Source organism: Ornithodoros turicata, chromosome 2 (genome assembly GCF_037126465.1).
Source record: "Ornithodoros turicata isolate Travis chromosome 2, ASM3712646v1, whole genome shotgun sequence".
In the NCBI taxonomy this organism is placed as follows: Eukaryota; Metazoa; Arthropoda; class Arachnida; order Ixodida; family Argasidae; genus Ornithodoros; species Ornithodoros turicata.
This window is the reverse complement of record NC_088202.1, coordinates 15,768,134-15,794,567: the sequence shown is the minus strand read 5'-3', so window position 1 is coordinate 15,794,567 and position 26,434 is coordinate 15,768,134. Positions and strand designations below refer to the sequence as shown.

The following is a 26,434-nucleotide window of genomic DNA, read 5'->3' as shown; positions in this document are numbered from 1 at the left end:
TGTGGTGAAGTTCATTTTTAACATGTCTATTTTCTGATGAGCTTGATTTTTTCATCTGATTTTCTGAATGATAGGTTACTCTGGTGTTTTGATTAGGAATATCTTCTTCGTAGTGGTATAGATTTTATTTCTTCTTGTGTTCGTGTCGTTCGTGTTCTGTTTGTTGGCTAGGAGTGTGCTATGTGGTGAAGTTCATTTTTAACACATCTACTTTCTGATGAGTTTGATTTTTTCTTCTGATTTTCTAAATGATAGATTACTATGTTGTTTTGATCAGGAATATCTTCTTTGTAGTGGTATAGATTTTATTTCCTCTTGTGTTTGTGTCGTTCTTTGTTCTGTTTGTTGGCTAGGAGCGTTCTATGTGGTGAAGTTCATTTTTAACATGTCTATTTTCTGCTGAGTTTGATTTTTTCTTCTGATTTTCTGAATGATAGATTACTATGTTGTTTTGATTAAGAATAACTTCTTTGTAGTGGTGTAGATTTTATTTCCTCTTGTGTTCTTGTCGTTGGTGTTCCATGGTCTTCCATACATCTATCGGCACCCGTCTTCAACAAATCAGGGTAGATATCATTAGATCTGGTTGTTGGCTAGAAGCGTGCTATGTGGTGAAGTTCATTTTTAACATGTCTATTTTCTGATGAGTTTGATTTTTTCTTCTGATTTTCTGAATGATAGATTACTCTGTTGTTTTGATTAGGAATATCTTCTTCGTAGTGGTATAGATTTTATTTCTTCTTGTGTTCGTGTTCTGTTTGTTGGCTAGGAGCGTGCTATGTGGTGAAGTTCATTTTTAACATGTCTATTTTCTGATGAGCTTGATTTTTTCATCTAATTTTCTGAATGATAGATTACTCTGTTGTTTTGATGAGGAATATCTTCTTTGTAGTGGTATAGATTTTATTTCTTCTTGTGTTCGTGTCGTTCGTGTTCTGTTTGTTGGCTAGGAGCGTGCTATGTGGTGAAGTTCATTTTTAACATGTCTACTTTCTGATGAGTTTGATTTTTTCTTCTGATTTTCTAAATGATAGATTACTATGTTGTTTTGATCAGGAATATCTTCTTTGTAGTGGTATAGATTTTATTTCCTCTTGTGTTCGTGTCGTTCTTTGTTCTGTTTGTTGGCTAGGAGCGTGCTATGTGGTGAAGTGGAATATCTTCTTTGTAGTGGTATAGATTTTATTTCGTCTTGTGTTCGTGTCCCATAGTCGTCCAGTGTCTCTGCTGTTCATAGTTAATTACATACAACTATCAGAACTTCCCGCTATTGCAAAGATGGTTCTCACGTATAGGAATACTTTATAATAGAAGTTATAATTTTGTTTATAATCATATTGATTAAGAATATCTTCTTTGATTAAATGTGGTGATCGTTTCTCGTTTTGATATGATGTACCTATTATTTCCCTACATGTCGGTTAGGTTCTATATTAATGCTATGTGTTGATTCGAATTATTGCCTTATGTCTGTGCTATTCACTTCAATAGAAATTAAATTTGTGTCACATTGGAATATTAAACTTAGCTATTGTGCTCGAAATTACTTACACCTATCAGATTCTAACATCTCAGACTTTTTATAATAGCACATGAAATTTTGATTGTAATCGTATTGATTAAGAATATCTTAAATGCGCTATCACTTCTGATTCATTGAAAACTTCCACTAATAAAAAATATTGTGTTTGATTTGTGATACCTATTCAATGCTATTGTATCATACCTGTAATAAGTATTGTTACGTGTATTGTGTTCCTTCTATTTCAGATTTTTGGCTAAGTTTTTCCCATTCACGCAGAGTCATAACATAATTCCTAATGAGTTTAATAAATATATTTTCACTTGTACTTTTGTGTATGGCTATCCTTTGCATGTAAACAGCCTACTGCACACCTGTTGTAGCTGGAAAAAATATTATTCAAGTCGGCTCAGGCTGAAAAATGGGAAAGTCGGCGGCCCAGGGTGAAAATGACGAAAGTCGGCGGCCCAGACTGAATGGTAAACGCGTGCCCTCCGGCCACGCGACGCCCACCTGTCGCGGGAAGGAATTCGGCCCAAGTATGAAAATTGTGAAAGAAGTCAGCCTAGGGTGAATGGTAAGCGCGCACGCAGCCCTCCGGTCACGCTCCGCCCACCACAGCAGTCCTCCACCCGAGCACCGCCCACCTGTCGCGGGAAGGAAGTCGGCCCAAGTAGGAAAATGGTGAAAGAAGTCAGCCCAGGGTGAAGGGTAAGCGTTCACGCAGCCCTCCGGTCACGCTCCGCCCACCACAGCAGCCCTCCACCCGAGCACCGCCCTGTTACAGGTGGTGAAGGTTTTTCGGCTGGGTTTTTCTCCTTCACCTGATTGGCATCACAATTCCCAGCACTATTGGCTTTAATAAATATATCTCAACTTGATTGGCATTAATAAATATATTTTGACTTGTACATTTTGTGTATGACACTTCTTTGCATGTCTCTGCATGTAAACCGCTCACCTATTGTATCGGAAAAATATGTGAAGTCGGCCGAAGTATGGCCAAAGAAGTCTGCCCAGGCTGAAAAATATGCTACGATGAGCGCACGCGCAGCCCTCCCCCGCCGATAATCACGTGGACAACCCTCCGCACACGCGCCGCGCGGGCAAAAATACGCGCAGGGCTCAGGGCAGGGGCCAGGGGTCCTGGTTTCTAACTCTCATTGTCGGAGTTTCTGACCGTCCCTTTACTACTTAAGTTAGATACGCAATTGTGCCAAGATTATCGTCGCCTACCTTCAACTAATAACTGTGCTATCTATTTGTGGCTTTGATAAATGCCGCAGGCGCCGAAGCTAGCTTTCGGCACCGCAAACACCGTTTTGCGAAAGGCCGTCATCTGTTATGCACGTTAAATGCGAGAGCATTTCTTTAACACACTCTTGAAGCCTCGTTGAAGCTACGTGGCGTCATATTTGAGGGAGAGGAGCATCGGAGAGATGAAGCCCTCTCACTCTCGCGTTGCGACCTCTCTCCTTGTATTTCACGCCACTTCAGCCAGGCCTCAACAGCTCGAGAGCCCATAGTTTGTGATAACTCATAATTGTGATAATGTGCAACATTGGGCATGCGACCTATGAAAACGAGTTATGATGCCTACAAGTTGGCCAATGAGGAGCCTTTCCCTTTGGCTCCATATTCGGCCACTCCTGGCTGCCATAGACTTCTACTAGTTTACATACCTGACGCCCGTTATTCCGTATTCCAAAACAGGTAAGGCAAATTTTGGACGAAATATACATTTAATCGATGCACCGCATTGACACAAATGTCTGATACATATATTCACCGTGCGTACAGAGCTCACTGCGCTGCGTTCGTTCACACACTGTAACCGAACCAAGTTCGAACTTGCAAAATACTCACACAGACTATTCCTAGAAGCGAGCGAGGCTCACATGAGCGCGTGCGATTTCACGGTGAGCAAGAGGGTTAGAACGAAACGAAAAATGTTTGTGGCGCACCGAATTTTGTCTTTGTTGTCACTGTATTCGAATATGCCACGGCGTTCGAAAATATTCCACAGGCTGGAGCCTGAGGAACACTTTCGAGCGCCGTCGCACACCACAGCATTCCAGTTGATGGACTGTTCGTGTCGGGATATTTGTGTCCGGAAACCAGACTTCTACAAGTTACCGACAAAAAGGAACTAAATACCGTTACTTGTTACCTCGGAGAAAACGGAACTAAATGCGTTACTACTAACTAAACGGAACTAAATGCTCCACTACGAGAATGCATTCCAGCGTAGGCTGGAACGCATTCTCGTTACTTGTTAGTTACTTCTCCGTGACGTAGCATATTTCCAGAGCCGTTCCGACGAGGCGAGAGAAGCAGCTGTCCCGAGCGCTATCGGCAGAGGGGGCGCTGAACGGCAGGTCCCAGGAGCTAGGCTGGACAATGAAGCGAGAGTCAAGGGAATTTTTAAGATCAGAAGTACACAAGATATATTTCTGTATTTGTTTTCTTCTTTCTTTACAAACGTCCAAGTGGCGGGGAGGGGAAGGGGCTGCGCTTCACATTTATCCTTCCCCAGGCTGGAGATCGTCTCGGACGGCTCTGGATGTTTCACACAGCCCATTTATGAAATCAACATCTTTTTATCGGAACTGATATTTCACATTGAATTTACTTTGAGTAACAGTTGGTGCTCGAAATCTATCTCGATATATATCGAAATATATCCCGCGAAGCATATACAGGGACGGTGGATTTCTGATGGTCGTGCTACAGAAGCGAAAGGGGAACTAAAAAAAAAAGGAAAAAAGAAAACGCAAAGTAACGAGTAACTTGCAGTAACGAGATGCACATTTTTGAAATGAAATCCGTTAGCTCTCGGTGTACGAAGCTGTCACGTGAAAGATCAGCGACTTAATGCATGCACTTCAAAGGAATCAAGTGCGTGGCATATCACGTTCTCTAAGCCGTTATCGTAAATTCCTTCCCATCTGCTCAATCACCCTGCTGAGTCAGAGCGTCCGCCGAAACGTTTTCTGAGCTGTGGCGGTGCGATAAGGAAACAAACGAGGAGTAGAGTGCACCTCGCGATAGTGAGACGGCCTATCTCCACCTCCAGCCAGCGTGACGCGGCACGGCACACCGAGGCATCAAAAGTGCGTTAATTTTCGTTGCATATTTTTACTTTTTATTCAACCGCTAACACGTTCCTGCTGTAGAGAAAAGATAGGCGGTATTCTCTGTGTTTGCCGACATCCTCAAATGGAGGTTCATGGCTTCCAAGGAGAAAAGTAGTGTACATCTCCGTGTGAGCAACACAGATAGTTTCTGTTTGTGAGAATCGCGATCGCTGCATGCGGCAGGACACCACGGAAGAAATACGTATTACACAAACACCATGCAAATACACCAACAATTGCCAACCTATTTCTTTACTAAGTTATTCCTTCCATCTAAAAAAAGCTCAACAATTTGCAGGGTTCAAAGCTTGGCGCCATTGTGATGGATCATATTTCGTTGACGCATTCAAAGAAGCTTTGGAGGAACATAAAGGCGAAGAAATTGACATGAAAAAGCTGTTCACCACGGTCGGATCTCGTGTCGCCGAGAAGAACATAGAAGTAAAGAGAAGAGATGCAGGGAAGGAAAAGCCCGAAGACAGCACGAAGTTTGTGAAGCAGATGCCATGTATCGTGAGTTCGCTCACCAAGGATCTGATTCTCCGACTGCAATAATGAAGGACGAATTTCTCACAAGCGCGCAGTTCTTGTATCCACGTTCCGATGAATTGAACAGACTGTAATGACATGCTTGAATGGATCTTTGTTGCGATAAAGAGAAGTGTGCGCGCAATGAAGTCTTTTTCGTCCACATGCGGGCCTTATTGTGTTGTTTAGTTCCGACTTCTCTGATTAGCTCTTTGATAAACAGCAAATTACATATCATCATAGGCTTGTACGTCTTTCTGCCATTCCTTGATCGTGAATCATAAAAGAGATCTGCATAAAAGACTATTGGAGCTCTCTAGATGACAGTACGTTTCACTACTTAGATACTGATTAGGAAAGTTTCAGTCATCTGAACGTCCAAAAGCTACAGGACGCGCAAACTGCGAACAAAACTGCAATCAAACAAAATAACACAGAGTATTTGATTATGAACGAGGGATGCTTCGCAACCAAATCGGTAGCAAGACTGTGTTGTTTCTGTAATCATTCACACGATCAGGACACAGTTCCGATATTTCTCAGTTACAACCGAAGCTGGAATCATAACAACGAATTTTGAAACTCGGGAACCGCTGGCTGTGACTGGCCTGCGTAGAAAGAAGCCTTTTGTGACCAACAGTTGGTGGCTCTAAGTAATCGTCCATCATTTCGTTTGCCGCGTGCCTCCTATGGTAACATCTCATTACGGCTGAAGTCACATTACGACCGAAAGTCTCATTATGGAAGAATGTCTCATTACGGCCAAAAATCCTTTAATCCCCAAGTGTCTCGTTACGGCCAAAGTCTCAATACGGCCGAAGATGTCTCATAACGGCCAAAAAGAAAAAAAGAAGCATCCACCATATTAGCTGTGTATATACTGTGTTTTATGCTTCCCAAAATGTGTCCGAGGCGGTGTGCCCCCGCGGCTTGTGTCACACACAATGGTTCATGCACACAATATTGCGACAGTGTTTCATGCATCCCTCGTGAGAAATGTTTTTATTGTCATATGTGTCACACGATATTTGTATGTGTTACGCCATTTTCTCTCAGTATTCAAGCAACATCCTACTCGTTGGTTCTGTGAGCAAACTGTGTGTGTGTGTGTGTTCTGAAAAGTACTCCACAAGGGAGCCCAGTGGGAGCTCCAGGAGCCACATGACCTATGACCATGATCTTCTCCCCCATTAGCTGCCTTCTGCAATTTACGTCCACCTGAAATTTCAAAAAAGTACATAAGGCACTGAACAAAATGACATATGCTCTTGTTTGATGATGACCATAAGACATATGATGTCAAGCAGACTTTTTTTCCATATATTCAAAACATATTCAAGAATTATGGACAACAATGACAATTACGTCATAATGATGCAGCTGCATAGCCAGGAAAATATTTCAGGAGGTGTTTTATGAGGCTGGACATGGGGTGGAGGAGTCCCCCTCGTCAGTGCTTTATCCAGACCCCCCTAACTTTTTTGCCTGTGCACTGCCTACAGGGGGTGCCCTTGCGATTTCAGCTTCAGATACGTCTGTAATGATATGTTAAGCTGTAATGACGTAACTATAATGATTACCTCCCCCCACATTTTTTTTCCAAAACCCCTCTCGTGCTTGGGATTCTGGATAAACCACTGCCCCTTGTTCATTTTCGTGGGGCACTACATTAGAGCTCATGCCACTGCACTGATGCCACAATGTTATAAGTGTGTGTCACCCTGGGCATTCGGAATTCCTCTAAGCTACAATATGTAGATTCAGAATATCCGAAGGGTAAGCATCAGATGTTACCTGCAGGCTTCATGCTGAAACGCGTGTACGCAAAACACTTCCGCCGTGGTGGGCGACGTCGTTAGTGTAATCATACACGCAAGACAATTGCGGGCACATGGAGCAGTGGCAGCAACCTGAGAACGATACATTTTCTTGTTATATATGAGTAATCAAAAATATACAGGGTGTGTGCAGAAAAACGTGACCCGCATTTAGCCACATAGCTTGTTGCCTACCTAACTAACGAACTTCCGGTGGCGCACGATGGCGCATTTATGCGTGCGAAATCTGCAGAAAAATTGTGGAAGCCATACTGAGCTTAAAAAATAAACGGAACAACGAAAACATCGGCTTCCGTGCATCAGAATACGGCAACATGGTGGACAACAGGGTGTATGTGAAAGGGCAACATGGTGGACGTAAGAGAGTTGTGTTCAAGTACCGCTGGGGGAACTATCGGTGCATAAATCGAAACGATGTCCCACATCATCCCACATGGATGCTCATCCGCAGTACTCCCAGCGGTGCCTGCATATAACTCTCCTGAGACCGAAATGCACTACCATGCACTGTCATGACCGCCCTATTATAATGCATGGAAGCGCATGTTTTAGCGCTCTGTTTATTTTTTTACACTGAGTATGGCTTCCAGGAATTTTTTGTAGCTTTCGCACGCATAAATACGCTGTCGTGCACCACCGGAAGTTCCTCGGCGAAGTAGACAACGAGTTACATGTAAAAATGCGGGTCACGTTTTTCTGCACTCACCCTGTACACTCCCACATGTTTCGTTTTGTCGTTTGTAGGAAGCGCTAGTAAGGGAACAGCACTTGGTTGGTCACATGCAAGCCACAATGCGAGAGGTGCCGATATTTCGATTACGTGATCAAAAATTAGAAGTCTAGAACCATGCACACTTCCCCATGCAACTACTTCCCCAACATCGTGAGACATGGCACCCATGACATGACACCATGTATTCACGTATAGAGTAATCTGAAATGATATGCAGGAATGAAAAAGATGCCGACATACCTGTAATCCAGTGTCTCATAAGTCTGCTTCGTTTCCAGCAGCTACCATGAAGTGCAATGCACGATTTAAAAGTTTCGTTTCGCCATGATGCTCACCGCACATTGCTGCACATTTCGCAAGCGTCACGCAATCCCACGTGACCTCTTTTTGATCAGTGAAAATAACTCGCGTCATGGACATGCATGTTCATCTCAGCGCTAATCACATTTTGCATGCTATAGGAGGAGGGGCGATCAATACTCTTCCTTTCGTGTTTTGATATCTTATTATACAGGGTGTTTCAGTTAAATCCCCGGGCTAAATAATTCGCGAACCGGTGCACCAATCGAATAACTTTCTTTTTTACAAGTATCTGTCCAATACCGCCTACAAGATGCGCACCGCGTGAATGAGCGGGAGGCGCTCATTATTTAAATAAAAATGCAAATGAGTTTCGTAAAAAAGCGTAACTTCTAAAGCAGGGCGCTGTCGGTATTAAAATGGGTACTACCCCTTTTGGGACCTTCAGTGGACACCTTTCAGAGAAAAATCTGCCACCGAAGCGGGTCATTTGTTGCAGTAATTAATTGGTTTTGGTTTACGTATTTTTGTCGCGGCTGGTCGCGGCGAAGCGCAAAAAGACGCTCTTTCACTCCCTTATCCATCAATGAATTACGTCCTTACACCAATGAATTACACCAATGAATTACGTCCTTTTGCGCTTCGCCGAGACCAGCCGCGACAAAAATACGTAAACCAAAACCAATTAATTACTGCAACAAATGACCCGCTTCGGTGGCAGATTTTTCTCTGAAAGGTGTCCACTGAAGGTCCCAAAAGGGGTAGTACCCATTTTAATACCGACAGCGCCCTGCTTTAGAAGTTACGCTTTTTTACGAAACTCATTTGCATTTTTATTTAAATAATGAGCGCCTCCCGCTCATTCACGCGGTGCGCATCTTGTAGGCGGTATTGGACAGATACTTGTAAAAAAGAAAGTTATTCGATTGGTGCACCGGTTCGCGAATTATTTAGCCCGGGGATTTAACTGAAAGACCCTGTATATACTCTCACGCTCTCACTTCGGAAGTTCGGATGGTGTCTAGCAACGTTGGGTATGTCGTTTCTTGTGTTAAGCTCCATCCATCCATCCATGTGTTAGCGATCAGTTGTAGTTTACGACGCAATAATATTATCTATCGATTTGTAGTGCTGTAACATGCAAATTAGCGGACTTAAGCGGCACTTTATTTTCCGTCGTTGTCTCTCGAGCAGCGCGTATTGTTCCGGTGAAAATTGAGTTGAATAAATCGTCACAGTCCCAACGTATATCGCGCTGTGTTGACCAAGACCGAGAACAAAGAATTCTGGTGAGTTATGCTTTCGTAGGCTGTCTGGCTTAGAAGTGCGTTATCCACACATAGTTGCATTCTCATACGAGTAATTTGACTGAATCAAAACAGCCGAAGTGCCTGTAATAGACGTAGGTGGGTATGTGCTTGTAGGTTTGCACTGTTTGTGGTTCGTTGCGCGTTTAGGAACAACAAATTCATTCGAAGTTAAGACACCGATAATGCCGCACCGTACAGCAGCATTTATCATTGTGAGCCACATTTCATTTATTAAAATTTGTCGTCATATTTGTTCAAAAATAAAAGCACAAGTCAGCATACTTGATCTCCTCGAATTGCTTACCGCGAACATCTGCAAATGTTGCGCAGGCTTTTGCACTGTACTAAGCGCAAAAGCATATCTGATTACAATAAATATTTCAAGAGGAAGTCATTTAAGTACGTTGTTATTTATAGCTATTTTCCATTTCAGTCATGTTATGTGGGTACGCGAAGGATTCCGAAAAAAACAACAACAGGATGTTGCTGCCCAGGGAGTCTTGGCTGAAGAGGTGAACTGTTAAGATTACCAATTGTATCATACGGTTCTGTTGTGAAGTGAAAACTTTTGTATAGTAGTGCACGAGAGTTAATTCGTGCACCACTTTTATGAGAAGAAACGAGAAAAGGAAAGTCATGCATGCATCATTTCATGAATTGTAATGTATCACTGTTTCATATTCACATGTTTCCATTAAGTGAATGAACTAATGCAACTAAATTCATCTCATGGTTATGCATTGTGTTTACCTGGAAGTCACTTTTTTTCTTTTTTTTTTGTCTAGATGAAGGTTTATGTTAGCCTTGTATGAAATAACAGATACATATCAACATGTATGCTGCTTGTGCACATTAAAACCAGCCATGTAGAGTCAAATGCCTGTTTTTTTTCGTTTTTTTTATATTCTAACCTATTCACGGTTGCTCTTTGCTTATTGCAGGTCTACTCATTCCAGAAGCAAGAATTGTACCATTGTAAAGCGAATGGAAATAAACTGACGTCGACTGAGATAGGTGTTCCTTCTTGGCCAATGACTGTAGGATGTCTCCAAAAAACGTCACAACAAAGCCGATGTTCATCTAGCTCTCCACAAGCAGCTAACTCCACCTAGTAGCCTGCTGCTTCACAGCAACATCAACACTACCTTTGGGGTGTACACATTACACAATATGCTGCATTGTGCTGTGGTATGATATGTGGCATGATAACATGATACTGATTGTCACACAATATGTTTATATATATGATAAGGGCCCTAAGGGCACACTGCATGGCTTATACCCTCTGGAATGTATATCCATACCTGGCAGCAACATTGGATGTCAATGCACGTTACAATACACATTTTGACTTTTGGCCGTTATGAGACATCTTCGGCCGTAATGAGACTACCTTCGTACGTATTGAGACTTTGGCAGTAATGAGACACTTGGGGATTAAAGGATTATTGGCCGTATTGAGACTTTCGGCCGTATTGAGACATCGGTCGTAATCAGACTTCAGCCGTAATGAGATACAATGCCTCCTATTCGTTCTGTCTCTCATAGTTTTGGCGTTAATTATCCTGTTACGAGCCGGTAGAGGTGTTGCATCAAAGCGCCGTGGCAACCAAAGAATTTTCACACGGGGTGTCACGTACTTCTTCCGAGAGGTAGAACACGCCGTCGTCCGTTGGAGACAGCGAACACATCGATACACAGCAGTCATTTCGGACCTGATATTTTGGACAAGCCGCGCACCGTGAGAGTGGCTTATTATTTAAATAAAAAATCAAACCAGTTTCGTGAAAAAGCACGACTTCTGTGGCGGGATGCCGTCGGCATAAAAATGCTATACCCCTATTGGGACTTTCGCTGGAAACGTTTTTAAGAAAAACCTTCCACCGAAGCGGGACATTTGTTCCAGTAGCATTGGTTTCGGTTTACAAATTTTTGTAGCGGCTGGTCGCGGTGAAGCGCAAAACGACGTTCTTCCACTCCCTTAACCATAAATGAATCGCGTGTTCTTGAGCTTTCTTCGCAATGAGGAGTGCTGAAGAAAAAATGGAAAGCATGTGACATCAAGATGCTATGTGATTAACTGTGTTTTGTCCGTGCGATCATAACAGAGAAAGGGCACATTTCAGTCAGATAAGCGGGGTGGGGATTGGCGTAGTCTGTTTTTCTTCAGCACTCCCCGTTGCGAAGTAAGCTCAAAAACGCGTAGTTCATTGGTGGATAAGGCAGTCGAAGAGCATCATTTTCTGCTTGAGCACTACAAAGCGCGACAAGATATGTAAACCGAAACCAATTAATTACTGGAAGAAATGACCCGCTTCAGTGGTTAATATTTCTCTAAAGGGTGTCCACTGGAAGTCCGAAAAGGGGTAGTATCCATTTTAATGGCGATGGATCCATGCTTTAGAAGTCGTGTTTTTCAAAAAACGCATTTGAATTTTTATTTCAATATTGAGCGCCACCCACTCATTGAAACGGTGCGCAGTCCGTAGCTGGTATCAGACAGAAAATATTTCGATTGGCCATCCCGTTCGCGATTTATTTGGCCACGGTACTGAACTAAGACACCCTGTATAGTAAAATAACACTACTGGAGCTGTATAAGAACCCGAGTGTCATCGTACGGGGTTTTACCGTAAAATCGCACTCGCACCCAGAACTCGCGCTGAATGAGCCCTCAGCCATCCGCCGGTAACGGGTCTTTGCCAATCCGTTTTCCTACACCCAGAGCGAGCACTGAACTTTCCGACGCTTCGCCTCCCTTGGGCCCTACGGCAAATCGTTTTTCTGTATCCAACGAGGGTGCTCTCCGTCAGCATGACCTTCCCTTGTACGGCGGGCTCTGCGTGTTCGGGAAGTCCCTTTATTTATGGTAAGATCAGAAGATTGGAGCTGTCATTCCCAGCTTTCGTGTACAGCGACGCCTTGCGCCCTCTCGCGACCATTGGGTGAAACTTGCCACCAAGACAATAGAAAAGTGCTGTAGCAGCTGTTCTATCCAAGGTACCGTAATATTCCCGAGGATACACGTTCAGACATCTATTCTAAGCTTATACAAACGAAAAATATCGCTATACATGAAATACATTTGGTTCCCCAGACATCCCGCTTTTCGGACCGTGAATACATGGGAGGTATGGGGATATTCACGCAGGAAACAATTTCATCGCTTAATATCTCTGGTAATGTATGCTGCACTGTAATATAACCGTGGATATGCGTTGTAAGGTACCTCTAGATTCAACATTTAGAGTTTCAGAGTCACTCAATCGTCTGCGGTTCCCTTGCATGGCAAACTTGGCCCAAATGCCAAAATTCGGAAACAGTCAAAGTGGCTTCTCCGCGTTGCAGCGTTGTATAGCAGGGAAGTCACCTTTACGCGTCAGTTGAACTTTTCTCTGCTTATTTCGATTTAGCAACCGCTTTTGACCTCATTTCTTGCGTTAGATACAATTTTGGGAGCATGGTTGGTACATTATGCACCCGCGGGTGGAACACAAATTTTGAAGCGTTATCTCTTGTCATATTAATTATTAAGATGTCGCTGTTCGATGAATTCGTTTGTGTTAACGTATTTGAGAAAATTTTAGCAGTATACTTTTTGCCGTTCGCCAATTGCTGATCACCAATTGCCGTTCGGTTTTAAGAACATCTGACAACATAACAGTGCATGTTCACGTAATTATATTGCACACACTGATAATAACTTCCCAAAGCATTCCCAGAAGTGTGGGATACAGCTTCTTAAAGTTGGCTTGACTGGCGTACTCGCTGCCCTCCATTGAAGCAATGCATCCTATCTGGTTTTGTTAGAATATCTGTTGACCCTGAGCTTTAGAAAGAAATGCCCACACATGGGTGTTGTTGTGAGAGGCCCTTCGATGCCGTACAAGTGGAATGGAAGCGCAAGAACGTCACAGTTTTGTTCCTGGGGGACTTATTTTCGCCGTGTTGGCTTCGTGGCAGAATGCATTGGTGTGCTATTTTTCTCGTACTTGGCCAAAACAATGGCTTCTGCAGAAAATGCCCATGTCGGACATGAAAGGTGAAGTTGTCTGTTACGCTTTGCAACTGTGTGCGCAACTGTGGGCCGCTCCAATGTTGTTCCCACGACAAAAGAAGTGTTGACAAGCTCAGTGTGGCCTGCGAGGCGTCTGTATCTTCATTCCAGAAGGTGACACCAATGGGCGGTGTTGGCCCACTGATGACGATTTTGGTTATAGCTTTCGAGGGCCGTGGTTCGATCCACGGCCTACTTAGTGTTTTTTTTTAATTATTATTATTATTATATTCATGTATTTTCTATTTTTTATTTTTTTGTAGTGGGAGTTATGAGAGTAACGGCAGGGCGAGAGCGTCAGAGTTTTGGCTTAATAATGCCGTACTGATCTATGTCATACTGCATGGTGTTCGTTTTGACTTACTTCACCGTTACAGGAATCTTCGTTTTGCACAGTGCCGCGCGTTTTTGTTATAATGTAGATGATTGTCAATCCTCTAACATGAATTTCGAACTTTTGGCTTAAACTTGCTTTATTCCCCAACTCGCCAAAACTTTCGTTCTCAGCACTGCGCAAGGCCGTTATCTCCTTACGGGTTAACTCGTTCTAGGTACCAAAATAATGAATATGTTAAAAATACATGCGTGCATGTTGTCATATATACAGTGTACGTGACGTAAGACCGACTAAATTTTATTAAATTCGCGACTGACTTTTTTTTTTTTTTTCGCCAAAGTCGTTGAATATATCTATTCCCGACGGATCTACTAAATGGTGGTGGTGTATCAGTAACTAGCGCAGCCGTTAATTAACTTTCGTAATTAATCTTTGTAATTAATGAAAATCCGTTGACTGCGTGATTGAACGATGTAGAGTAAAACTCTGGAGGGTGTACCCCACAAGAACCGACACGACAGCGCCTTTTTGTGCTGTATTAAAAATGTGCGAAAATACAAAATAATTTAGCGTTGTGCGGGTTTTGCGACCAATTTCTCCTCTCCCTGACTCGGTGTCACCCCTTTTCAACTGACATCAGGTTGTTCCTGAAATCATGGAACAGCCCGCTTTGTCCCCAGAAGTAAGCGTGAGGGGAATTAGTGATGTCATTTCTCAGTCTACGTTATCATAAAACATGCCGTCTTTGACCTTCTTTCCGTCATTATCTCCTTTGGTCTGCTCAGCACCTTCCAAGGCAGTTCGCGATTTGATGTGACAACTGTCACGCAATAAAACTACAAATGTACCACGGAGATAACAAAAATAAAATTACCGATTCTGCTGCTCGATAAGTGTGTACGTTCTGCCAGAAAAGAAAAATGACGATATCGACCAGGACGCAAGGAAGCGGCCCAAGCAGCACAATGTACTGAAAGTCGAGTGCAATAGGGGTGGAGGGTAGGTAAAAGGCCTTGAACAGACTGGTGAAACTAAAGCACATTGATAGTCAATGCCAAAGTCGTGCCTTTCTTCTTTTTTATAAAGATAGTTTTAAGATTACGGCAAGGCAAGATCATCACAATTTTTATCCTGGATGGCCTATTTATTAGGCACTATGACATAACATGACTAGTATGTGAAAGGTAGACCACTTTTCATTGCATCCGAACCTACTACAGTCGACCCGCGTTTATCTGGACGGCCTCGTTTCCTGTGAAAATGTCCGGATTCCTGGGGAACCGGATAAGTGAAACACGAAAATCCAGAGTGATCCTAAAAGGACATTCACCATTGACACACCTTTATTGACCAATACACAGAAAACTATCCATTGTCATCTGTTTCATTCTAATACACGCGTTCAGTTCTTGCAAACCTTTGCGAATGGCATTAACTTGCGAAATATTGTTTTGTTGCTCGGAAAATACTAGCGCTGTTCGCAGTGCCACCCGCGGATTTTCTACCGTCACAGCTGGTGCCCCCCAACCCCCCAATCCCCACTTTCATCATCAGATTCTTCTTGAACACAATCGGAAGCGACGACATCGACGATGTCGTCATCTGTGATTGCAGCGCAGGGGTCCTCGTCTGAAATGACCAGACTGCTCAGTGGATTACTTTTGTGTAACATGCAAAGTCGGAAAGGCAGAAAATTCTTCATAGCAACGCCCTCTTTGTGTCAGTAAAAAGGAGGCCACGACCAGGGTCCTCGACCTCCCTTGACTAGGTGCGGGCCAAGTGTCCTTCCTGGACAATGACCGGAAAACATGGGAAAAAATCTGTCCCATGCTTTTTTGTCCAGATAGCGCAGGATCCGGATAAAAGAAGTCCGGCTAAACGCGGGTCGACTGTACATCGTTATAGGAAGTCCCCTCACGAAGAAATTATGAGTTGACCTTTCATGTCATCTACACTTCACCCAACTTCGTTATCTTATATTCGGTTTTGCTCCATCTTCGTGCTATATTTTTGTTTTAGGAATAGCAAGCTGACCTTCAGTCAGACTGACCTTTCCGAAATAAACGTATATCCACCCCCACCCCCTCTGCAGAATGCCAAGGTGTTAACATTTCAGAACAGCAGCAGACAGATCAGCTTTAACCGCCATCGATACAACAACAAGCCGCGTGGGGTCGAAATTCTTGTTTCTCTTTTTAAATTGTATTTGTTCACCCTTAACAATGTGCTCTCGTGCGCACTCACAGGGCTTCCCATTTTAATCAAACTGTCATGTCAAGTCATGCGTGCCACGGAGACTGCGGATTCAGCATTACAGTGCTTCCGACGGGTGAGAAAACTTGTACTTGCATCCGCGTTTTTTTTTCTTACCGCTTCTCGCATATTATAAAGTGTCTTCATATGGGACTGCGATAACTGTCGTTGCTTGCTAGTTGAAGTCTCTTATTTCAGGTTATCAACAGCAAGCGCATAAAAGCAGTTTTAGCAGACCATTTATAAGGTTATCGTGCTTGTCGGTGCCAATTTGCAGTTATGTAAGACTCAGGATCTTATCCACTGGCAAGCCACGTTCAGGCAAGCCACGGTTTGCTAAAATTTTCTACCATGTTCACCCCATTCCACAATAAAGCGAGTAGGACGCCCACAAAAATTCCAGAAGAATGGCGATTATCTGCGGGAAACATCACGGACGCTTGCGCGACTCTACTCTTGGTGCGGCGAAAGGAAACTTTGATATGACGTCCGTTGCTCCCTACCATGTTATCTCCACAGTTTGCGATTGCACCTTTCTTCCTTTTTCTCGGTTTCTCGTACTTATTTGAGCAGAGTTTACCCAACACCTCCAAGATGAGGAGAAGGCCCGCGCCCTACGTCACACAGGAAGGCCCGCTGTTACTATTGTGGATGCTGCTATGAAATAAATGAAAGAGCGAACGAGAAGAAAGCTCGAAGCAGATCGCAAAGTATAGGAAAGGCCTCCATAGGTGACGTAAGCGTGCAGCCCGACGCTATCTAGGAGCTGTTGGCCTACCAATCACTTTTTGTGTCGAACGTGACTCTGCTGCCACCTATATAGATGTTCTGAAAATAAGCACTCTTCGCTTGTTTGTTTGTTTATTTTCATTTTTTTAGGGGAGGGCGTTGGTAGCCGACAAGCCTTCTTGATGGTGTCGGGAAGAGACTGTGACACGCAAAATTTGGAATTAAGCATTGAAAGGTCCTCATGATAAGGCCGAGAACAAACTGAAGTGTATGATACAGTGATAACGGAGTAACGAGGTACAAGTAACAAAGTAAAATGCAGTTACTGAATTCGTCTTAGTAGCCTATGGAGTATTTTTTTTCATCATAATGTAGGGTAATTTCTGAGGTTTTCTTCCGACTCTGTCACACATACACAGGCCCCTTAGAAGTCGAGTCCAGGACGCACATTTCTCATCGTCGACGGCGTCCCCATTTCCCACAAAGAGAACAAAAATTTATACTGACCAGCCTTACGAGTGCCGGTCATCCCGTTCCACACGCTACGAGTAGCAGCCCAGAATTATGAGCAGCAGTACAGCAAAGAAAGAATTGGCAAAAGTTATCGGAACTGATTATCACGTTTTCATTCTGCGTTAGGCAATTGCTGCACTGATACCCAGGCTCCGCGCGCGATATCTGATGTTCCCTTCCTCGTCTGCCCCCACGCCTCTTTCCATCTTCCTTGTTCCTCATCTCATACTTTTCTTTCAAGTTGGCTTTCCTACATGTTCTTCTGCTATCAGGCAGAACCTGCATCAAAGGAGGTGTCCCTGAATTCTGGTCATGATAAGCATCGAGCATCATCGTACGGGATTTTACCGTAATCGCTTGAGCCGTCACCTTTTCGCCAGTAACGTGACTTTGCCATTTTCACACCTTCATATACTTCAGAAAATGGATGGTAAATCCTTTCTTTTCATCCACATCCAGTGGAGGACCTAGAAGGACGTGAGGGATCAAAATCAAGTGACAGTCTCAGTGACACTCAGGTCGGAGTTCCGCAGCGTTCTGCGATAAGCGTACCTTTCGTCTCTTGCTTTGGGCATGAACAAAAGCTCATGACACCAGTGCACGAATTGAACCCACTGAGTTGGCACAGGAAACTTGGAAACGGAAAGCGAGAACTGAAAACAGACGCGGGCTGACAGCTGCAGAACACGAAAGCAACGAATGTTCCTCACAGCGTGCTCTCAGTGATGATGCGCCTTGCCGCGGGATGGATGGATGGATGGATTGTTGGTGCACCCCTGGTGGGCCTCTTTGGAGCTAGAGTCCAGCAAAAACAGCGAACTGTGCGGACATGCTAAAAAAATTCTTAGCCAGGCTTTGTTCCGGTTTAAAGTTATTCTTCTTTACCCTTGGGGTGTACAATACGCCCCCATTTTCATTTTCAGTTGAACTTGTAGGCGCTGTCTTTTCCAGGTGTATGACACACCTGGGGCTATGGGGTCCGCCGGCAGTGTTGCCAGATGACCAGTGTGTTATTTATAGGAGTATCGAAGATTTGCTGCTTCTTTACGCGCTCGAAGGTTTCAAAACACTCTCGTCGTGGGACTGAGTCACATAATTCGAATGCTGCGACCAATACCTTGAATATACACAAATTGTGTAATAACCGCAGTTTTGAACTCTCAACTTTAAAGTACGAGCGCACCACAAAGACACTTTTATTTTATTTATTTCTTGTTTGCTTTCGGAATGAATTGTTTCGTCGCATTAGGATGCAAGTTTTTCGTCCTAGAAACGTCGTTTCCTTTCATCCTTCGCGGCTCACACAGGGACATTTTTCGGGATGTCCAGTGTACGTCTTCATAATTCAGCTCCCGGGCGAGGACGTCGGGATCATGCAAGGACGTCCATGGGATATCGATGGTTTCATGGGCCTGTCTTGTCGAAACAGTCCTCTACGTCGAACTGACCTACCACTGACCTACTGACCTTTATCATGCAACACAGAGGATTGCGGCGACTACAGACGTACTTGAGGGGATAGTCGTCGAATACCCCATATATAGTCAGACGGCAAACTTAAGGCTAAACACATAACGGCAGTAACTTCGTTGGTAGCCCAACCATAATATCCCTGGACTGCGTTCGGGCATCTTAGCTTCAGTTCGTCGACTACTCCCCGTCTACGTGCACGTCCACGGTCAACGGCACTCCCTGCCTCAGTCGCCTCCGGCGGAGAAAGCTCCCCTGGACCAGGCCACTTCAGCATATCTCTGGCACTTCCCCGGCTAGAGGAGCTCTGTAGCGACCGGCACCATCGCTGTGGTAATCATCCTTTACGAAGTGCCTCTCGAATAAATGCACGGGCCGCTCGGACAGTGACTACCGTAGATTTTCTATCATCCAGTATTGTCTCTCTGTCCTGCTACATGTCTTGTTACAGGTTCGTCAAGGTTGACAGAGCTGTGCTCGGGCACTACTGTAGGTGTGTGGATAGTACCCATTCGGGTGCTCGTTTTCTCTCGGTGTGGTAGCACAGCCGAAAGCGGGTCTATCTCGGGCAACATGTACAGATGAAAAACGGTTTTGGGGGACACTCAAAGCGAAAGCCCCCTCTGCCGCCCCTGGCGGTTGCGCACTTTTCTTTGTGTTCTGTACGGTGGGAGATCACACAACAGTTGCGTTTTTAACATAGGCAATAATTTTCTGTTTTTCTGCGGAACGCGATGCACTCGAGCATAAAGTGGCTTTTTGTCGCTGGTCCTAGCCGCTACGGTGGTTAAACAAAAAATGAAATGAAATGAGCAATTCCGCATGCCGCCATCTATGGGGGCTCACGAAAACTGCCACGACCGGATAGACCTAACGTGATCCGAATCCCTAATAGGTTGTGTCGGTTTCGCGGATTAGTGACGTCAGCGCTCCGTCGTCTGCTACTTCCGGGTCAAACTGCTGCTGTCAGTTAGCACCACATTGTATGCGGCAGCTGTTATTCATTCTTTGCGGACGCAAAAGGACGCTTCGAAATGGGTGGATGCTGTGCTTTTAAGTGCACAAATAGCACCACAAAAGGCCATCGTATGTTGCGCGTTCCCTGGAACGCAGAAAGACAGAAGCAATGGGCGATTGCAATCAACCGACTGGGCAAGGACGGCAAGTTTTGGATGCCATCGCTCAACAGCCGGCTATGTAGCGAGCTCTTCATCAGCGGTAATTGGCATGCTTCAAGGTCTACCTGTGCATGACTAGGCATTGTGGACAGCATATATGTTGTACGTGATACGACTTACACATTAGGATCTAGCAGCGACGACCCAGCAAACGTGGACTACGTACCGAGCATTTTCCGCCCCAGCCAGAAGCTGAGCGAGAAATGCGACAAGGCGATTGAGAGGTAAGTTTGCCTTGTTGAGGTGATGTGCTAGATGGTGTCTTAATGGTATGAATATGACAGCCACAAACGCCGATGCCGTGTTGCCGAAAAACGTAGCACCGCTGCGGCGGCCGCCCCTGAACCAACCGCTTTGGAACAACAAGTTCCCGCAGAGGATGGAACCGAAGTGGACATGGACGTTGGTTAGTTTTTTTCTTCAGTAACTAGTCAATACTTTCACTGTATGGTGTGGTGTGCGCTATTCCATCACGCTTTTGATACACTACAGATACGACGCTGTCAGATCTGACGACAAACCACGTTGTGGACGCAGAAGTGCAAACTGCTCCATGTGGAGCGCTATGCACCTCCTGCAACATTCTGCACAAGAAGGTCAACATTCTTACACAAAGGGTAGAAGAACTTACCATCTCCAACAAGAAACTGTCTGAACAGCTGGCATCACAGAACAATGTCAACTTGATGCCAGAGAAGCAGCTGATATTTTATACTGGTATGTAAACCTCCCTTCATTGTTCCCTTCCTTGTTGTGCCACCGTCAACTCGTTACTCTGGCATCTGCCGGATCATTGATACAAAAAACATTGCTTGCAGGCATTTCCAAGGCAAGATTCTTAGCCTTGCTGGCAGCTATTGTGGTGTGCCTACCACAGGCACAGAAAATCCCACATTCAGCTCAGCTTCTCATGGTACTTATGAAGTTGAGACTAGCACTACCGTACCAGGACTTAGCATACAGGTTTAACGTCCACCGACACACTGTCAGCTCTACATTCAAGATCTGGATCAAGCCACTGGCAATTCTATGCAGCCATCTAGTGAAATTTCCCAGTCCAAGTGTTGCACAGAGTTGGCTAACAAAGACAGAAAGAAGGAAGTTCCCACGTCTGCGCTGCATTATCGACTGCACAGAAGTGAAGGTATCACGGTAAGGACTCTCTACTGCAATTTGGAATGTAGCATACATTCAGTCTGTCCTGCAGGCCACACAATCTGGATACTCAACAAGTTGTGTGGAGCAACTATAAGCAGACGTCGACACTGAAGTACCTCGTGTGTGTCAACAATGCGGGATCAGTTGCATTTATTTCAAAGGCATATGGAGGTCGTATATCGGATAAGTCCATCACCCGGAAGAGTGGTATGTATAAATCTTGTTTTCTTGCTGCTGTCTGCTCTACCTAATCGATAATTAGTAAGCCCTGAAAGAGGCACTGCAATAAATTTGAAGAACACAATGTCATTGCTTTTAAAGATATACTATAGCTTGAATGCACTGTTGAAGGCCACCTTAAGTATGGAATGATTCAAATGCATTCATACTAGGAGTACAGAGACCAAGCATATTGTATTGCTATATTTGCAGGGTTCCTCGATCTTCTCAATGAAAAGGACCAGGTCCTGGCAGACCGAGGATTCCTTCTGCATGACGAATTTGCCCTGAGAAATGTGGAGCTGATTACGCCCACATTCACCAAAAACAAGCAACAGTTGAGTGCCCTTGAAACTACCAAATCACGGAGAATATCCTCAACACGGATCATTGTGGAGCGGGCTATTGGGTACCTGAAGAAGTGGCGTATCTTGACGGGGACTGTTCCATACCAACTCTGCCCAATGTATGATGACATACTTGTTGTGGTGTCAGGACTGACAAATGTAGCACTACCGATTGCAAAGAAAGGTATGTTATACGCCAATCAGCTACTCTACAGAACAAACAAGAGATATCTGTTCAGACTTGGAAAATATTTATGAAACACGCAATGATGTGAGAGAAGACAGTGTTGACCAAAAATAATGGGATTAAGCACTTACAATGAAAAAAAAAAAAAACAAAAACAAATAGGGTACTATGTACAGATGCTATTTACAATATCAAAGACAATGACAGCAGCATGGGAAAAAATAAAAGCAATTCTTCATTACGACACTCCAAAGGAAATTGTGGGGATAACTGAAAATATATACAATGTGCACAGATTTGTGTGTAGGAATTAACTGCTATTTAGGAGCATTTGTGGGAGGACCTTCTGTGTATAAAATGTACGCAACTTAGCCATGTTTCGGTTCAAAAAGTTATCGTCCTTTTCGATCAACACCAAATGTCCTCCACCATTTACGTGGACGTAAAAGTAGCACTTGTTGATGTTCTGCAGGTTGAGGTGGATTTGTGCTTGTACCTGGTAATAGTACCTATGTGCAGTCTTTAGGTTTCCGTCTTTATCAAGGCAAAAATCCTTCTTTGACTGCCCGCAGAAAGGAGGTCGCAAGGATTCACGTCCTGCAAAGAGTACAGGCATTTCACCTCCACCAGTGATGGAGGGTGGCAGTCACACTAAAAAATTCCGTCCGGTGTACAGCCCAAGAAGGGGTACTTAGGGTGCACCATCAACCCACATTCCTTCAGGCGGGCATTGAGATGCCTCTGGCGAAGGGCATTCAGTAACGCCACTTTCGCAATTGGCTCATTTTTCCGGCCATACAGTACTGCCGGCGTAGTTAATGGTCGCGGTTCCAGGATTTTTCTCAGCAGTGAGGAGCAGTTCACCATCTTTGACAGACACACGTCCTTGAACAGAGAGGCAGTGATGCGCCCCTTACGATGGTTTTTCCATTCTACGCATTCGTGCTGCGCACGTGTTGCCTGTTCTATCTCAATGACATCGTCTTCACTCACACACAAGTGGTGCACAACACTTTCACATAGTTCAGTTATGTTCTCATTACAGTGCCCTTTCTTTCGCAGGGTTCGCTGAGTCAGTGAGCACAGAGGAGTCTCCAAGTTAATGACAATCTTCTGTGGCTCCTCTGGAAGACCATCACTGTCGGATATGTCATCACTACTGTCAGAGGCAGCTTCTGGCATTTCGTTCATCTCCACTAACGTGAAGTACTGTGCATCTGGTGCAATCTGTAAAGGAATATTCGGTGTCAGTGATGAATTTGGACAGTTCAGCTCTGCATGTTCCAAGTGAAGTCATATTGTGCAAAGCTTACTCTCTTCAGCTCTGCCAGGAACGCATCAACTGCTGGTTCAGTCTGTTGTGCAGCTTGCAGTGGACGTTTTCTTTGCCTTACTTCTGTCCTCTTATGGACAAACAACAACTCCTCAGCTGGCACAGGTTGAACCTGAAGGGAAATACAATCATGAAACGTGAGTGTATCACATGCAGCAACAGACTGTACATGTGTGTTACAGCAACAAGAACATTTTTAGAGCCTGAAGGTTTAGAGAAAATATTTTCCCCCAATTTTGGGTACAAATCGGGTAATTAAGTATGTGCAATAAATTTATGCAAATAGGTAGGAACCCTTTCAGCATGCCAGTTTCACGAGGCAACCGGACTCTAGAATCTGAAGCAAATTTTACTGCACCCTCAAAAACCATTAGTGCTGTAGGCTAGTTTTGTACACATTATAGAACAGGTAGCACAACCTATACATACATGATGATATCCTACGAGATAACCTAAACATGGAGACTAGGAACACAAAAGAAGGACAACTAAATCAGACCTATTGGCACAGCTATAGTCATGAGGCTAGAGCGATCCTGGGTGTTGGTAGATACTATCGTAAACAAAAAGTTTTTGTGTGCACTAATAGTTTATTCATGATTTCGAAAAGCTATCTGTAGTACACGTATCCGAAATCATCAACTGCCTGAGCACGCTTCGGTATCCTGTAACCCTGCACGTGTCACATTGGGCTTGTTTATCCATGCATCTCTGTATCTGTGCATCGTAATGTGGAGCTAGTATACTTTTCGGATTAAACTGGGAACAAGGTTCACATCTCCAAGCTGTCCACCAAAGCTAACACATGTGAAAAGCTAATGCAATGTGTCCTTGTTGTCAGTCCTATATAAAAAAGTTTCCATCATGGCAAGACCAGCCATGATGATAGCGGGAGTGCTAATAGGAATCAGCTGTGCATCAACAATGTCATGTTTTTGCAACACACCCATTATAGCCACTCATTGAAAATGTGCAAACTACTAATCACTATGTGTACATTTATAGCTCTATGTGAGAAATGGACCTCAAGTGAACCTTCATAATTTTTGTATGGTGGTCATGATACCCTTCTGTTTGGAGTTGTCAACACCTGTGATAATTAAGCATTTTGAATTACTATGCGTCATTTATTCTCTGTTCTCACGTAGTATGGTTAGCCTGAGTGATTAGTATGGTTCGGTTAGTGAACCAACGGCTTTTGAATGCCTGTAACAGCTGTTCAGAATACAACGCAAACGAAGTGCGCAAATGTAAATGCACCATGACTAATTATCTAATTATGTATTGCTTATTATTCATACTGTTCATGTAATCTCTGGCAATTGTAGTAGTCCAGATGGATGGCACTGACTGTCTCTATCATGGTGCCATTCTGAAGACGCTAGGACCAATGGGAGTTTCGCTACTAGCTGTACTTTGGGTTATCATTATGTATTAGTATCACCAGCTCACTTGCTTCTCAACCATCCTTTCATTACCTGCATATGGTTTAGCAAAGGGCTATTTTTCTGTTAGTAATCAGGTTTTACCCTAAAATAGTCATCCTGAATTCGCAGTGTTAAATCGGGAGAGAATCTGGTTAAACTGCAAAACTTCAGGCTCTAACCATTTGCAGATGATTGCTACAATTCCAAGAACAACTTCTGATTATGTTGCTAACTAACGCATCATCGCTATGAAATCAGAATGCTATTACAATTACTGTTCTATATGTAATGTAGTGTGCCTAGCCAAGACCAGAGACAAAAGCGGTAGATGGCCGTTCCAGTCCTAGAACATTTTCAGAGAATGCCACTTTATTCTCCTCTCCACGCGTTTGTGCCCCATCTTCGTCCTCCTTCTATATGTAATAAAGTGCAAAATACCTTCTTGAGGCAGGGCACAACCCACTGGCAGGCCTGGTCTGTTGGACCACAAGATTGTGCAGCTTCTACGTGCCACATTTTTACTGTCAAGCAGATGGCAGCTACCATAACTGAAGGTTTCTTATTAGTAAAATTTCACATGCAAAACAAGTGTCATCCAGTTATCTCCGCTGAAACATTACACTTACCCTGCCATACATGTGCAGTATGCGTCATGTATCTTGCCATATGCTGTTGCTGCTACCCAGCAGGTGTACGGCTTCTCGGATCTTTGTGAGGGGCTCACTTCACCTTGCAGAACAACAGTGCCAACTGCTGGACCCGCACTCAGCACGCTGTGCACTTTGCCTGTGCAAAAAGGGGTTTTGATGATGTTTGATGTTTTTTGGCGCAATAACATCAGAGAAAGGTTTTGTTACAAAATTTGTTACAGTAACATTTACCGACTTAACCTTTAAAATTGCAATGTCTTGTTTTTGGAAAACCTGCTGCACACAAAGCCCCTGGACGTACCTGACATAACATAGTTGTCGCCCTCAAGGGCTTTAAAAGCCTCGATAGGCTGGCTGTCAACCCCCAGTTCCTGCAGGAAGTATGATTTGATATCTGCTTCTGTCAAGAGGGGCCACATGCATTTGTCTGCAGTGTACTGAAGTGCACGGATGTCATCCAGATGGATCCCACTGTAAGATTTATCAATACAAGGTGCTTAGCGTGCCGCAGTAGAGTCACTGTAGTAGAGTTACAAACTAGCTAGCACATAGAGAAATGCGACAGGAATGATATACAGTGGTCTTACCTGAGCAGGCAACGGGGATTACCTCTCTGCATTGGCTCACTGAAGAGTAGAAAAGTTAAAAATTATATTATATATATTTTGACCAATATTTCCTGACGTAGATAGGGACTGAAGCGTTGATTTGAAAGACAGTATAAAGGGAACCGTGTGCCCTTGATCAGCTGTCAGGGCAGTAAATGCAAAGAGCATGTGTTTCGATAACGCCTTCCAGATGTTAAAATATTGTTCCAACATCGAACTGACGCGTTGTATTTACTACAAACTTGCTAGGGAAATAAAATGTAAGCTGCTCTTTGCAGACCTTGTTTGACGTTCATTTCCTGCGCAGTTTCTGCCCTGTACTTCAATATTTCGCAACATGCTAGCGAAACATACTGCAGTGTCTGACCATCACTCTAAAATGAGCAATCGCCCCATCTGGTTTCATAAAATCTCGGCAAAAGTCTCAACATTTTCCGTCCGGTGACATATGCATGCAGAGCGAACGAGATGCACGCATGCAATTTAAACTTCGCCGCTGAACATCGCTTAAAGTTTATTTCCTTCAAAATGTGTCGCTATACATGTGTCCATGCTCACAAAATACGACTGATTTTGCCACATTCTAACAGAATACCTCGT

At 44.0% G+C, this 26,434-nt stretch overlaps 3 protein-coding genes across 5 annotated transcripts in view; all 3 read left to right on the top strand.

Annotated features, from left to right (window-relative positions):
- The window catches only part of LOC135385226 (caspase-like), a 74,999-nt gene extending 69,493 nt beyond the window's left edge, over positions 1-5,506 (top strand). For both annotated transcript variants that reach the window (XM_064614422.1, XM_064614423.1), the window contains exon 6: positions 4,958-5,506. In XM_064614422.1, the coding sequence (XP_064470492.1) occupies positions 4,958-5,214 (257 nt within the window). In that variant the 3' untranslated portion in view covers positions 5,215-5,506. The remainder of the gene's footprint in view (positions 1-4,957) is intronic.
- Positions 5,507-19,761: 14,255 nt separating this feature from the next.
- LOC135384340 (uncharacterized) lies at positions 19,762-20,316 on the top strand. The gene is made up of 3 exons (XM_064613545.1): positions 19,762-19,945; positions 20,033-20,129; positions 20,190-20,316. The coding sequence occupies exons 1-3, from the start codon at positions 19,762-19,764 to the stop codon at positions 20,314-20,316; spliced, it is 408 nt and encodes a 135-aa protein (XP_064469615.1).
- Positions 20,317-20,343: 27 nt separating this feature from the next.
- Positions 20,344-25,946, top strand: LOC135383151 (uncharacterized). 2 transcript variants are annotated; one of them, XM_064612750.1, is made up of 5 exons: positions 20,344-20,622; positions 20,724-21,057; positions 21,113-21,270; positions 21,496-21,813; positions 22,879-25,946. In XM_064612750.1, exons 1-5 carry the CDS (start codon positions 20,592-20,594, stop codon positions 22,917-22,919), a joined length of 882 nt encoding a protein of 293 aa, XP_064468820.1. In that variant the 5' UTR covers positions 20,344-20,591; the 3' UTR covers positions 22,920-25,946. The 2 variants fall into 2 exon arrangements, with proteins under 2 accessions (XP_064468820.1, XP_064468819.1); XM_064612749.1 differs by lacking the exon at positions 22,879-25,946 and having other exon boundaries at positions 21,496-21,937.
- Positions 25,947-26,434: the final 488 nt, after the last annotated feature.

Bases quoted from the DNA above. Each gene is read 5' to 3' on its own strand.
- LOC135384340 (XM_064613545.1), top strand. From the start codon at position 19,762: ATGGGTGGATGCTGTGCTTTTAAGTGCACAAATAGCACCACAAAAGGC. The intron at 19,946-20,032 runs GTAATTGGCATG...CTTACACATTAG, and splicing joins TAGCGAGCTCTTCATCAGCG to GATCTAGCAGCGACGACCCA. The intron at 20,130-20,189 runs GTAAGTTTGCCT...TGAATATGACAG, and splicing joins TGCGACAAGGCGATTGAGAG to CCACAAACGCCGATGCCGTG.
- LOC135383151 (XM_064612749.1), top strand. From the start codon at position 20,592: ATGCCAGAGAAGCAGCTGATATTTTATACTG. The intron at 21,058-21,112 runs GTAAGGACTCTC...TCTGTCCTGCAG, and splicing joins ACAGAAGTGAAGGTATCACG to GCCACACAATCTGGATACTC. The intron at 21,271-21,495 runs GTATGTATAAAT...CTATATTTGCAG, and splicing joins GTCCATCACCCGGAAGAGTG to GGTTCCTCGATCTTCTCAAT.